General features: G+C 37.4%; 1 protein-coding gene across 1 annotated transcript in view; it reads left to right on the top strand.

Moving 5' to 3' along the window:
- The window catches only part of LOC137278139 (uncharacterized), a 421,511-nt gene that overhangs the window by 339,636 nt on the left and 68,184 nt on the right, over positions 1–13,691 (top strand). The window contains exon 11 of the mRNA XM_067810311.1: positions 11,098–11,212. Within this exon, the coding sequence (XP_067666412.1) occupies positions 11,098–11,212 (115 nt within the window). The remainder of the gene's footprint in view (positions 1–11,097; positions 11,213–13,691) is intronic.

The raw sequence follows: 13,691 nt of genomic DNA, 5'->3' as shown, positions 1-13,691 counted from the left end.
GGTATATGGCAATTTTCTTCATTAAGTATCAGTGTTAGAGTCTTGGTTAGCTAAACTTGCATAAGTAAACAATACCGCTTAACTAAACGTCTTCTCATGGTCCCTGGAAGTAAATTACTTAACAAAAAAGACTGGATAACTAAATCAGCACATGATATGATATGATAGAGGATATTTATATAGCGCACATATCCACGCGCTAGTGCATACTCAAGGCGCTGGTATTTTTTCTTTGATCACTGGATGTCAGTCTCAACAGCACATCGTATTTCAATCTCAACTCCCTGGGGAGTATACAACTCTTGCTGCCACTAGGCGCACCAAGTTTATTGTGGCTCTCTTATCCTAACGAGGTACCCAATTGACAGCTGGGTGGACTGGGACACATAGTCACAGCACTTTGTCCAATTTTTGAGAAAATGACAACCATGAGCTTGTGAATAATGTGGGTTGTGCTATAGTCAAGAAGACCACCATAACAATTAGCAGGTGCTTAGTATAGACTATAGCGAAGTGCTTAGTATAGACAAAACACGAAAACGGCGCATATCATGGACTTGGTTACAAAACGTCGAGTAGGTTACATATCGGGTACATATCGGTTAGTGAACAAGCAATTTATGAAGCGTATGGGAACAGGTTTTGTATCCCAGTTCGAGTTACTGAGCATGCACCGTTTTAGCAAGCCGCATTGTGTGACAGGTTGGAATACGAACTCGCATTCAATGATTACAGCAAAGTCATTCATACACCAAAGGGTGTAGATGGTAGTTACGAGATAAACAACATATCGTTGGAGTTCAGTAAGGTGACTAGTCCGGATCTTGCCAGGCAGATTCGAAATCAGTACTCTGGAAAAATGAATACTGCGACAAAGAATGATAGTACTCGATAAGAGCAACACGGCATGGAATATCAACACGAACGTTCCGGCGCAATCTTTGAAAGGTATTTTAATCATACCTGTGGAGGAATACAGTCCATTCGAAAGAAACAGCGAGAAATTTTTCAACCCAGAAATCACCAAAGTAGAAGTGACCATAGAGGGAGTGCCTAATCAGTTATTTAGTCATGGAATGAGAGCACACCAGCAATGGGATGAAATAAAGAAGCTACTGGCGATAAAACGAAACTCAATAGTCCACAACGTGGTTAGTGACCTGGATCTATACACTGTTCACATTGATGATTACTTAACAACAAAGTACGTGTTATGGTTGGATTTGAGATTGACGGATGATAACAATCTTCACGGTAGTTGTTGTCGCATTCAAAATGGAAGCGAGGGTATAACAATTCAAATAGCGAAGAATGCTCACAAACCACCTGGTAAATTAAAATTATATATATATGTAATTATGGACGCGCAACTTAATATAGACAATGGAAGATTCGTGCAAGCTATCTACTGACCTGCGGTCGGCTGTCAGCTGACCCAGGTACACATTTACAAGAGTATTCAAAAAATTTTCACAACCAATTTAAGACATGCTATCATTGCTAGCCTTGTCTGGCCAGCATGCAAATCACAGTATCTGGGTGCTGACACAAAAATTCAATGGGTGTTGAAAGATTTGAGGGAGCAGACGCGATGGGTGGCATTATTTCAGTGCAAGGAGAGGGATTCATTCAAGGAGTGTTTGAGAGAGAATGATGTGATGAGTAAACTAGACCGAGAATGGGTGAAGAAACAGCTCACTGAAACTAAACATGCCAAGCTCGTGTTGAAAACCGACCAGCCAGTGGATTACTAAGTAATAGTTTAGTAATTTTGAGTAATGTTTTAGTAATTTTTAGTAATGTTTTAGTAATATTTTAGTAAATTCTAGTATACATGTCAGTCCCAGTCATGTGTAACCTAACCTTTGTATTTATATTTAGTTTCAGATGAAAGTTATTTCCAAATGAAAAAAAGGACAGCAAGTAGCAAGACAGACTGTTAACATTAGTTTTTGGTGGTTAGGGAAAACAATATTTAACAGGAAACATAACTGCTGATAAAATTAAGAAAATGTCTGATGAGGAAATAAATTATACACTAGGTATGAGGCACAACTCGGGGCTGAGATGACAAAAGTCATAGGTTCTACTATTACCCAGATTTACACAGGCATAGCGTCGCACTTTTTACCAATCCCACCAGAACATTGACTCTATTTATAGTAGGACTTAGAGAAGGACACGTTTATTGATAATGCCTTGAGCTTTATCAGTTGTGCCTTATATCACAAATATGGTATGTATCTAGTCCCGGCAGCATCATCACGGCAAAGCATTGTAAATCTAATAAAACACTAGGCAGTGTTTCCTGGGAGAAGTCCCATTCACTGTCTGGGCTGCGTGTAGAGGGGGAGAGGACCCTGAGCTGATGATGAGCCTTACCGGCCTGACTGTGCCAGGATCACCCGAACCCTCTCTGCTGCATTCAATCCTAATCTGTAAAACATAATATTATACAAGATGGATGCTGCACAGGAAGAGATAACTAAAGAGGAAACACTGAAGCTGAGTCCTGTGGAAGACAGCCAGGAACCAGTGACGCAAGTCACCAAGAAGAACCCAAAAAGAGTTGAAGCTGGTTGAAAAGAGTTAGCCAGGCACAATAAACATAATTACAAGTTATGTGTTACCATAGATGGTGTAGTAGCCACTCCTGCTGTTTCATTATATATGTTATTTAAACCAAAGTTGGATACCCCACACCCCCAACCACAACCACAGCAATCACAACAAACACCCCCAAAGCAGATCGTCCCTCATATTATGTTATAATTAAAATTATATTTCCATTAATATATATTATGTGTGAGGGAAAAACGTTTGTTAACAATGCATACCATGCTTTAGTGGTTTCTTTAGCAGTAGTATACGCTCGGTTGACTTAAATTATATATATTAAAACAACCTACTATAAAACTCGACTTCAACCTGCAAGATATATTTTATGCTTACTATGAATATTGGTATGGCGATGGCCACCAAGGACATTCTGGTAAAGCAAGATATTATACCTGAAAATATTTTAAAGTATTAAATATAATATGGCCACAGTAGCAATGATAGCTGGTGGGGCTATCATTGGTGTGAATGCCCTAGCATTTTCTGGGAGTAATTTGGACGGTCAAATGCAGCTGAGGTAAAAGCAGAATGAAAACGACACAATATAGCAGTAGAAAAACTACAGTCAGCACAGGCTGAATACACAGTGAGACGAATGAAGAGACTAGATTTTATCAATACTCAACTCCAGCATGAAAATCGTTCCGTTAGAACTTTCAAGGATGTCGATGAAGCTATGAAAGAACACTACTTTTTAACGGGTAAACATCTAGAACCATTAGGTAATGAATCAACGATTTCTCAGTATTACATTCCTTTTACAGAGGGGCAGCGACAGTGTTAATTGTTAAACAGTTAGACTAATTACACAAAATATTACGTAAAAAATGAGAACAGCACCGTATGCTTGTCTCTGGGTACTTATGGGAAAAACTGACGTTTGTTTTAAAGGAAGCAAAATCGAGGTTTATTGTTGTTTTCACGGTAAAGGTTATACTAACTATATGTGTACTGTGTGTGGTATGCGAGTTACAGGTTATAACCGATTATGTAAAGCCTATGGTGCGGATAGAAAATGATTTCAGCTTATTTATGAGAAGAAAAAAGACTACATCACCGAAGTTAAACGTCTGTTAAAGATAAATGTATAAATATATATTTTTTTCATCCCTGTCGGATGATTTGTAATTCCTCACGAACAAATTCTCTACATGGCCCATTTTCCAAGAAATGTAGGTTAGGTTCCCCTTCTTTGATATCCACTCTATCGAGTTTGTACGTTTTCATAGACCATATAGGATCTGTTGCACGTTTACGGGTGTCTCCCTCGTATTCTCCAGGTTGATATAAATATCTAACGAGTGGGTGATCTGGAATTGTTTTGTTTTTTTTCTACGGGGTGCTGCTGGTCTCTTATCGAGTAGTCTTGTTACTTCGTTGTTCATAAAGTCAACCACCCTAGGAAGTCGTACTACCCATTCAGTATTTCTGTGGGGGGGCCCCAATTCTAAATCACGTGAATATTGGTGTGCAAACAAACGTTTGGCTGTGGAGCTATTGAATCTCTCGACTATGGGTAGACTTTGACGTGTTTGGCTATCAGTTGTGACAAAGCACCCAAAAATTCTCGACTTGGATTGACTTGCATTCTGAGGGTGACATCAGCAGACTGTGTTTGTATCTTCTTTCGAATCCGCTTGCTACTTGTGTCACATCCTTCGCGGTCAATGTATTCCTTATAGCGGCTGGCTGCGTGTACCACTGTCAGCATGTACTTATAGGATTTACCTCTGAACGTGTTGTGTGGACGAAGCAACAGGTCCGTCTGGTGAACTTGATTAGGTATGAATTATTATGAATACCGAATTTTCTCCTAGGTATATATTTTGGTGGCGGTAAGTATATTTGCCATATAGATTGTTTTTGAATCTGTATCCGTGTACAACACTTCACATCTGTCACCATACTGCTTCTTGAGCTGGTTGTAGTAAAAGTAATATATCAGGTGTTTGATAAGTCTAGAATACTCATACCAACATAAACAGGTCGATTAAATTTAATGTGACTCTTTTTCATATTGTAACGGAACGGCCAAGTCAAAATACTAGTAGACAAAATACACAAATATAATGGATGCTGCCACCAGTCACAAAATGTGACAAAATAAATACTAGTTCAGTGAAAATATATCACAAGGACCTAACAGACAAAAAATGAAGAAACTGGCGATATGCAGAAGAATCACACAATAAGTAGATAAAGTTCCAATAGCGATTATATTTAATAAGCACTAAACTGAAAATACACGATCTCGAAACTGTCACCTGGATTGTCATGAGGACTGGATATCTTGCTTGTCAAATGGTGTCTTCATGGTTGTAGAAGTCTTGCAATGCTGTATGGCAGTCTTGATTGACACCCCTGGCTGTTAAATGAATTAAACTGTACAATAAACTTTGCAACTGGAAAGTATATGAACTTGTAGCAACCGGAACTTGATCCAGATAATGTAAACAACGTATTCCAGAAGTCATGTGATCCGGAATGAATGACAAGGAGGCCACACCTCCGACAGCTGTCAAAATGTGATACAAGTAAGGATGATGCTGAATCCCAATTAAAACGTGCACTGAAAAACGTATGTCTAGGCTTTAGATGATTCCAATAATCCCCTGTGTAAGAAACCCTCAGCAGAGACTGTAACTTGATAAGGTCAGCATGGCATGTCGGAATGACCCTGCATCGTGAAGACAATCAGCAACTGTCAAACATTAAATTAAACTGTAATATTTCCTACTGGCGATAAATCATACTTGACTTGCAGTGGACAACTTTGACTGTGAGTGTATCTGTATCTGTAATCTGTACACTTCATTCCCATAAGCCAAGTATAATCCGCCGGAATGAATCCGGATCTCAACAAGGTTGAAAATTAAACCATAATAATCACCTAACTACAACTAGATACTTAGAGGGCAGACCAAGTGTTAACAACATTAATTGTTAATTAAAAGTTATACAATAAAGATGTCCCATAATGCAAAAATGAGAATTAAACTGACGTAACCCTGGAACCCTACCTTGCTTGAGAAAGTCAAATTTGCTGCCCCAGACGGTAACCTTGACAGCTTTATTTATAGGTGACATAAGGTCACATGACATGCAAGCTTGGAAGCTGAGTGCACAAAAGGTCGGTAATCTTAATTAAATGCAGCATAAGGCTGGTATCTTCGTTGGAATCACTGTGATGGCTGAGAAAATGGTTTTCTCGGTACTTGAAGCCAAGAACAGACATGAATTTCTGTTACAATATGTATAGCTGCCAAGTCATCGTCGAAAATAGTGCTTCTATTGTATGCAGGGCTCGCTATCAGTTTCCTGAGCTTGTCTTCCTCACTCCACCGGACTAGCTTCACATTAACTCATTTTCTTAAATTCTCCATCTTTTTTCCAAATACAGAGTTCATGAGTTTACACAGGTTTTTCTCAAAGTCGTTGGTGGCCAGCTTTCTCAAGTCCATGTTCATCCTGATGTAGGTTCCATCCAGGGGCTTTGATCGAACTTCAGTATTCTATGTACTTTAGTAAGCTTCATGCCAAGCGATAAATGCAGCTGTAAATTACGGTAGTGAACGATATACTTTTGGTTTTTTTTCATTAAATTAGGTACAAGTTTTTCTACATTTGCTAGCGGTCCATTCATCAGGTTATGTTGGTACTCCGACATCCAGTCTTGGTTAACTCTCAACCATTCTGGTGCCAGGGGGTAACTGTTGTGAGATCTATGCAATTCCTCCGGGTAATCTAAGTACACGTAAGTCTTCGAGTATATAACCCTTATTAGAATCAGGTGCAATGTTCATGAGGTTCATCTGCTGGTCAGGCAACCATTCAAATCCACCCGTAGGTAGATATTGGCTCATGGCCCAGCCATACAGGTTGTTGGCATCCAGGTAGAGTAGGTGGTTTGATGGTTTCTTGGCATTGTAGCTGGACAGAAGGATTCGCCCAAACAACCCCTGTTCATGGACACAGTAACATTCGCAACTGAACTTTTCTGCTGAAACATGTGCAGATTAGCACGTGGTTGTTTGCATTTCAATGTTCGACTTGAATGAGAGCAGTCACACTTTGGTGGCTCTCTCTATGTATAATTGGGTGTCTTTGGGAGTGAGTTTGGGTCTAGTTTATAGACATATGGTTGAAAAAGTTGGAGATTACACATTTGGTGTATCTGTGGTGTAGTGTCATATTTTGAACACATTATTGTAGCATTGTGTTTGGACACTAGTACTGTTGTGTCATGCTTGGACACACTCTGATAGTGTCTTATTTGAGCACTTGAATGGTGCCCTTTTTGAAGACATTTCTAATGTCGTAGTTGGTATGTGTAAATATATTTGAGCAAATTGGGGTTATTCATATTTGGGAATAAAGCTATGAAATAAACTTTAAGAAAAGTGCTCTGTTATCATTTGACTTAGTATTCACAAGCTTCCACTGCGAACCAGTAGCCTTTCACATACTTGTTATTCACTTTAGCATAACGTTTCGATACCATCGAAATACCAACGTGTAACCCTTTCTCGATAAACAGATGCAGATCGTAATCTGTGAATAATTCTAATTCAATACCGGTTTTCTTCTGTAATGCATCCCACGAGAGTCCAAGACTCGAATAATACCATGCAGGGTCCCATCCATATTCCTTTCAACATGTTTTTCTAAATATCTCAAAAACATCATCTAACAGCAACACATCCGTTTTTAAATATAAATCATGGTAATCACCCAGATTCTTACAAACAAGTTTTTCCCATACGATGTTCGCATGTTCGTAATGGTCTTATGAGATAGAAGCATCGGACAGCTTGCTATAGAATCGGTCAATGGTAATTGTGTCTCATTAAACTTAGACCAGTCATCCATGTATTCATACGGGTAGATTCCCTTACATAGCAGTAAAGCTCTAGTTTCCTCTGTGTACCGATTAGTAGTAGTCAAGTTGTTAGGGTTTTTAGCCTTGACCAAACTGTCTAGAGAAAAGAATAGAAACTGAACACTATCTATGAATCTTAACCTATTTAGGAAAAGATATATAATCAAGTGTGAATCATACCCACGTAGAGTGTGAAATACCACTGTAATATGAATAAGTTTTGGATTTATCCTTCGCTTCAAGTTACATTCATTGTGAGCCGCACCTCTGTATTTACCAGTAATCTGATAGTGATCTCTAACTGAATCACCATTCAGAGGTTTACAACATACATGACAATGTGTGCTTTTGCTGTGGGTTTTATATCTTCTTTCGTCATTTTTCATTGGTGTTTTGTTGTACAATTTTTTCGTAATCTTTTTCTCTTCGTGTTGTAAACATTTCAGAAATTCTTCAACTGCACCTGGACCTCTATAAATAACGGGAGGGTTAGTTTGTCCATTGCAATGAACGGCGACATACCCAAACCCACATGCTTTATTCTCCTGTATTTTTTGTGTGAAATTTTTATCAGGGGATTGTGCTACTGTGTCAGTTTGTTTAATGATAGCTTCAAAGTCAGCATAAATAATATATGGTACCGGCAACTGATTTTTGTGGTTGATAAATTTCAATATATTGTTGTTTTCTTTCGGCATATCTAGTCATACGGCTGTCTCACCTACACCTAGGCAATCATCCCTGTGCGAATCGAGTAAATCTGACCTAGAAAACCCATGAAGGCACCTTTCACAAAAGTGTTTCTCTCCCTCATGTTTCAATTGATTATATAACAGTCAACTAAAATTCTTTATCCATGTATAGTGATATTTTTCACCTTGTTGTACCATAAATATATTGATTATTTTATGATCATCCTTATACATGAAAGGATTATCCTGTGTACTACTACGTTTTTACCTTCATGTCTGAATGCGTTTATAGCTAAGTCTGGATTTTGTTTTTCTATTTTTGGGACCTGAGAGATAGGGGTGGGTTCATCTATACCTTCCCAATTGATACCATCATCTTCTGGATAACTTGAAAGTCTGTCAGAGGATTTTTCAGCTGTACATTTAGCAGATCATATCGCTATCCTCATACAGTTATCACCAGGGTATTAATCTTATCAACAACCTAACCAGACCCCTATTAGTGTAACATTCTAGTGCTTCTCATATTTTTTTTGAATGATCTCTCTATAGAAGAGTTGATAGTGTCAGGTTGCATTGTAACTTCTTGATTACCTCTGAAGTAAACATTGTTGTATTCAGTTGCTTCATTTATCTGTTGTATCTCTAGTGCCATCTTTAACATGAGTTGAAATTTAATGCCTCTTAAAGCTTTCATTTCTTGGTTTACTTTATCAAATACCAATTGTTTTATATCTTCAGCGTCTATGTTTCTTTGAACTTCCTTCTTCTAACCTTTCAAATATTTTCCTACAGCATGATCAGTAGGCGTGAATTGTAATTCTATAGGTTTTTGTTCCTTTAGGAAATCGATGAGCTCAGATTTCCTCATACGAGAATAATCCCGCATTCCTCGTTCACGAGCTTGTTTTATAAACTTTCACAGTAGGTGTTTTCTAACAACAAATCTAATAACTTGTGTTTCCTCATGCCAGAATAACCTCGAGGCCATGTTCATGTGCTTATTTTCTTCAATTCATTCACTGTAAACATAGTGCACAGCGATTATATTATACGTGAAACAATTCTTTAAATGATTGATTGTGTAATCTAATACTGTACCCATTAAATTAAGCTCGCAGTTCTCAACGCCGGCTTGTCGAGTACAGTTCAGGTGTGTGTTAGTAACCTAGAAATTCACATTTAGACCTTTATGTTTTAATCAGTATACCATGAGAACACACGTAGACGATTTTGTTACTGCTTGTGGAAAAGCAATTGAAAAAAATAATTTACCTGACTTGTTAACGTTTGACTGGGAAAGTGCAAAAACAAGGCATGACACAAGTTATGTTAAAATTTATTTAAAATAACCTACTCAGACTTAGGTTCAGAAATGAAATTCAAGCAAACAGAATTTTACCGAAAAATGACATGCCTTATGGTTTGACTATCTCAATAACAAAAACACACACAATTCCAGATTCAGATGAAAGTACACAGGTGTCTTCGTTTTTTAAAAGCTATTTCACATATTTCTAGGGCAATCAAAAAAGAAATTGCAAAAAAAGTGATAGATAACACTTTATATTTTCCTTACAATGAAAAAGATACTGTTTTACCAGGGAATGGAATAAAAATTGATAATGGTCAACTTTTCACACAAATTAAAAAAACTGTTAAAAATGTGAAAAATGGCACCCCTTTAGATAATCCTATTCTAAGAATTAATATACATGAATTACCTTATTCTTCTCAATTTGCTGATTGGGTAAAATTATACGATAAAAGTAGACCAATTATTATAAATGGGAAAATATCTGGTTATTATCCATTAAGGGAAAATGATAAAGAACCTCATCAGAATAATATTCATAGACTTCTTGTTAAAGGGTCAAAATATTCAGGGGTTGTTGATGTTCGTTCTTTATGTATTAGTCGTGTTGGTACTTCACTTGGTGTTAAATTACAAACTGCTATGGAAGGAAAGGGTGAAGATAAATATAAAGCTACTTTTGATGAATTAATAAATGATGAAACAGAAGAGAAGGACACTGAAATCAATATTTAAATTGACGTCTTATATAAACTAGCCCCGTAGCCTAACAGTCTTCCGCTCTCTAGGAAGACTGTTGGGTACTTTTTTACAGGGGTGATGAAAAGTGGTCGTGTTATGGGGTTTATAAATTAAGATGAGTGAGGGAAGGATAGGTGTTTATATCATGGGTTATATGGCGTGGTCCAGAACCACCATTGTTTATACTACTATACTTGTATCTGTCATATTCACCACTGACCAAACATGATCATGTTTTCACAGTTATCACAGTTATAGGAAAGACATATGTTTTCTTGGAGTGAAGCAGTTGACATTCCAATTAATCCATATTATGTGGTTCTATATAGGAAAGAAAAATATTGCTTTACTTTTATGATATTTTCATTTTTTAGAACATGGGTAATGAACAGGATACAAACCTTGTTCTCTTTTCATGTCAAGCTTATCTACTGAGTGAAATAATTTAGCTTTGTCACTTGCTCATGACAAAGTAAAATTATTTGATGTGAAATGGAAAACTTGTTTCACATCCTATAAATACATCCATCACATCATTTAATTTCCAAAACATATTTTCAGAATTACCAGTATTTTCATGCTTTCTGTGTGAGTCTGAAAACTCAACCTTGATGCTGACTTTCCCATTAACTTTAGAAGATAAGTATGGGAAACAAATATGCTGAAAAAAATAAGCATCCTGTTTCCTCAATACATAAATTATGGTTTGAGCTACAGTGCCTTTGTCTATGTGAGTGTTATTAAAGGTTATTAAAAATTCAGTTTTGACAGTTTGATATTGTTATCTGCCTTACTTATTTTCCCAGCATGCATTTTGAATGGCACTCATCCTGGAGTTTGTGTCTTTTCAGGCAGTCCTTGAGAGTGATTGTTTAGAGGCATTGTGCACATGTCTTCTTGATGTAAGGACAAAGTCATCTGCACATGCAGACCTCTCAGCGGCCTTAGCTGTCCTGGCAGATGAAGGTACATTTTCCCCACATTCTTACAAAATATATCACTTGAACTAAATGTTCACAGGTTTGTCAAACTGTCCACCTTTCAATGACCTCATGTCATGCACTATTAACCCGATGTTAGTGTCTACACCTGTTGATACTAACTGATGGTGTCTCTCAGCCATATACCATTTATCAGCTATATTTGTTCTAAATATAATGAAATTTGGTACATTTGCTGTAAATAGTGGGGCTCATCATGCCATATATTAGGATTTCGTTGACCTCATCCACTGCATATCACTCTCTGATGGATGTGATATGGAGAACATACATAACACATGATGGTGACACTTATAGATAAGCTACACCAATCAAGCCAGCTTATTTTGATGACAATGATTGTTAATGCAAGTACTAATAGTAAGTATGTAGTAGGAGTAAGCCAAAATAACAAATTTTTAAACTTATTCTATCTCATGTTATGCATCTCTTTTCCTCTCTTCTTGGAGCTCCAAGTAATCTATGATGCAGGAAAGGAAGGATGGGCATCCATCGCGTTAGATAGGATAAGTATATAAATATCCAATTTATAGTTAAAATTTCAAAAAATTTTCCCTACCACAGAAACTGTGCCACCCTTGGACTCTTATCTGAGTGCTGATGCTACTTCAAAACTCCAATCTCTGGTTATGTCCCAAGTCACTGTAACAGCCTGTACTGTAACAGCCTTCTCAACAACGTCAACCAAGATCAGCTATGCCGCCTTCAAGCCCTCTAATCCCATGCACAAACTACATCTAGATGACCTCTCACACAATCCAAAACAGTCAACACAAGAATTGTGTGGATCTGCCAACAAAAACTTGCAGTTACATTCACCACAACACTTGAGTTTTTTTTAAGTATTCTTCTCTTTAGAAACACCCATCATCAGTCACTAAATCAAGCTATCAATTCTCTTGCAAAACAACACGTCCAGCCTGTGGTGCGACAAGAAAGAGAATGACAAGTAGATGACGTCAAATGGTCAGCTCCGAGTGCCAGATGATAGACTATTGCGGGGACAGAGGTCGGGTGGTCAGGGGCCAAGAAGATCTGATTCAACTTAGCTGACAGCATGTTTCCACACTGGGTCGAAGAGAGGAAGAGAGATGCATAGCGTGAGATAGGATAAGTGTAAAAATATACAATTTATAGTTAAAATTTCCAAAATACTTGAAAAATAATTTTGATAAAATAATGGTTTCATTTCATAATTACACCAAAATTCTTTGAATTATATTACTCAGTATGTTTTTACTGAATCAGAGGTAGATTTCTGGATAATGTCATTCACAGTTCGCTGTTTGTTTCCTAGAACACACAAAGGTGATCTTTATGGTTTCAGTTGTAAACCATCATGTCACAAAGTCAAAGTCAGCAGCCTAGCCAGTTCAGCCACCGCTGTGGAAGTTGCAGTGGCGGAACGGGCTAGGCGGCTGACTTTGTGTGCTGGCAATTAGGTGCCTGACTCTGAGGGTGCGGGTTCGAATCCCGGATGGAACTCAACCAAACAGTACTAGAATTTGTACTTACCTGAGAAAGAGAAATCCCAAATATGACTTATGTTGCATTTGACCACTTTCTAAATGGCATAGTGTAATCATAAAAAGAGGATCTATACTTAAAGGTCGCATGCAATGCAAAACACAACTTTGCTGATTCTGATACCATTTGGTATGGCCATACTGTAACAAATTATCAAAAATGCAAAATCAACTTACAAGGTTGAAAAATACTGTGATGAAAAAAACCAGCGAAATCAGCGTTGAAACAATTCACTAATTTCACCCCGGTGCTGGGGGAAAAAGTGGTTTCAACATCTGTGCTGTACTGTGCCCACAGTGATTAGGTTTGCGTGGCTTGAACCAGGAAGGTGACTCATGAAAACACCGCAAGTAATGCATGCTAGGATTATCACTGCGGTCAAAGTTTGAGAACAAATGTTTCTTGTGATTCAAGAATAAAAATACACTGGTCCCATACATGCAGATTTCAAGAAAGTGTAGCCTTAGAATACTACTTTCATTGCTACAAAATGCTCAGTTTGAAAACTGAATGTTTTAATTCATTTCTTTTAAAGATAGAAAAATATGTTGATTGTGACAGTCTCTGTCACAGGCAAAACTCAGTGTCTGTTTATTGACACCTGTGTGTCTGCTTGGTCGTACAGCAATGCAGTAGTTCACCATCTCAGTGCTCTTTCTCAATAAATGGACACTGTGACCATATCAAAAGCTGAAAAGTAAAAATGATAATATAATTCACTAGCAATTATTTCCAAGTGTGGGATAAGGCACATAAAATCCAACAAGAGTCATCCAGCAATCTTTGTTTTAAATATACTATTTGGTGATGAAGTGTAACTAAGTAATGTATGTCACAGTGAAAGCAATACTCCATTACACTGATTAGTATTAAACAGAGGTATTAAAGATATATTTTCTTCTTCCTTATAAAAGTGA

This window comes from Haliotis asinina, chromosome 3 (assembly GCF_037392515.1).
Source record: "Haliotis asinina isolate JCU_RB_2024 chromosome 3, JCU_Hal_asi_v2, whole genome shotgun sequence".
In the NCBI taxonomy this organism is placed as follows: Eukaryota; Metazoa; Mollusca; class Gastropoda; order Lepetellida; family Haliotidae; genus Haliotis; species Haliotis asinina.
Note: the sequence above shows the minus strand (reverse complement) of the source record. Positions and strands in the feature narration are given on the sequence as shown.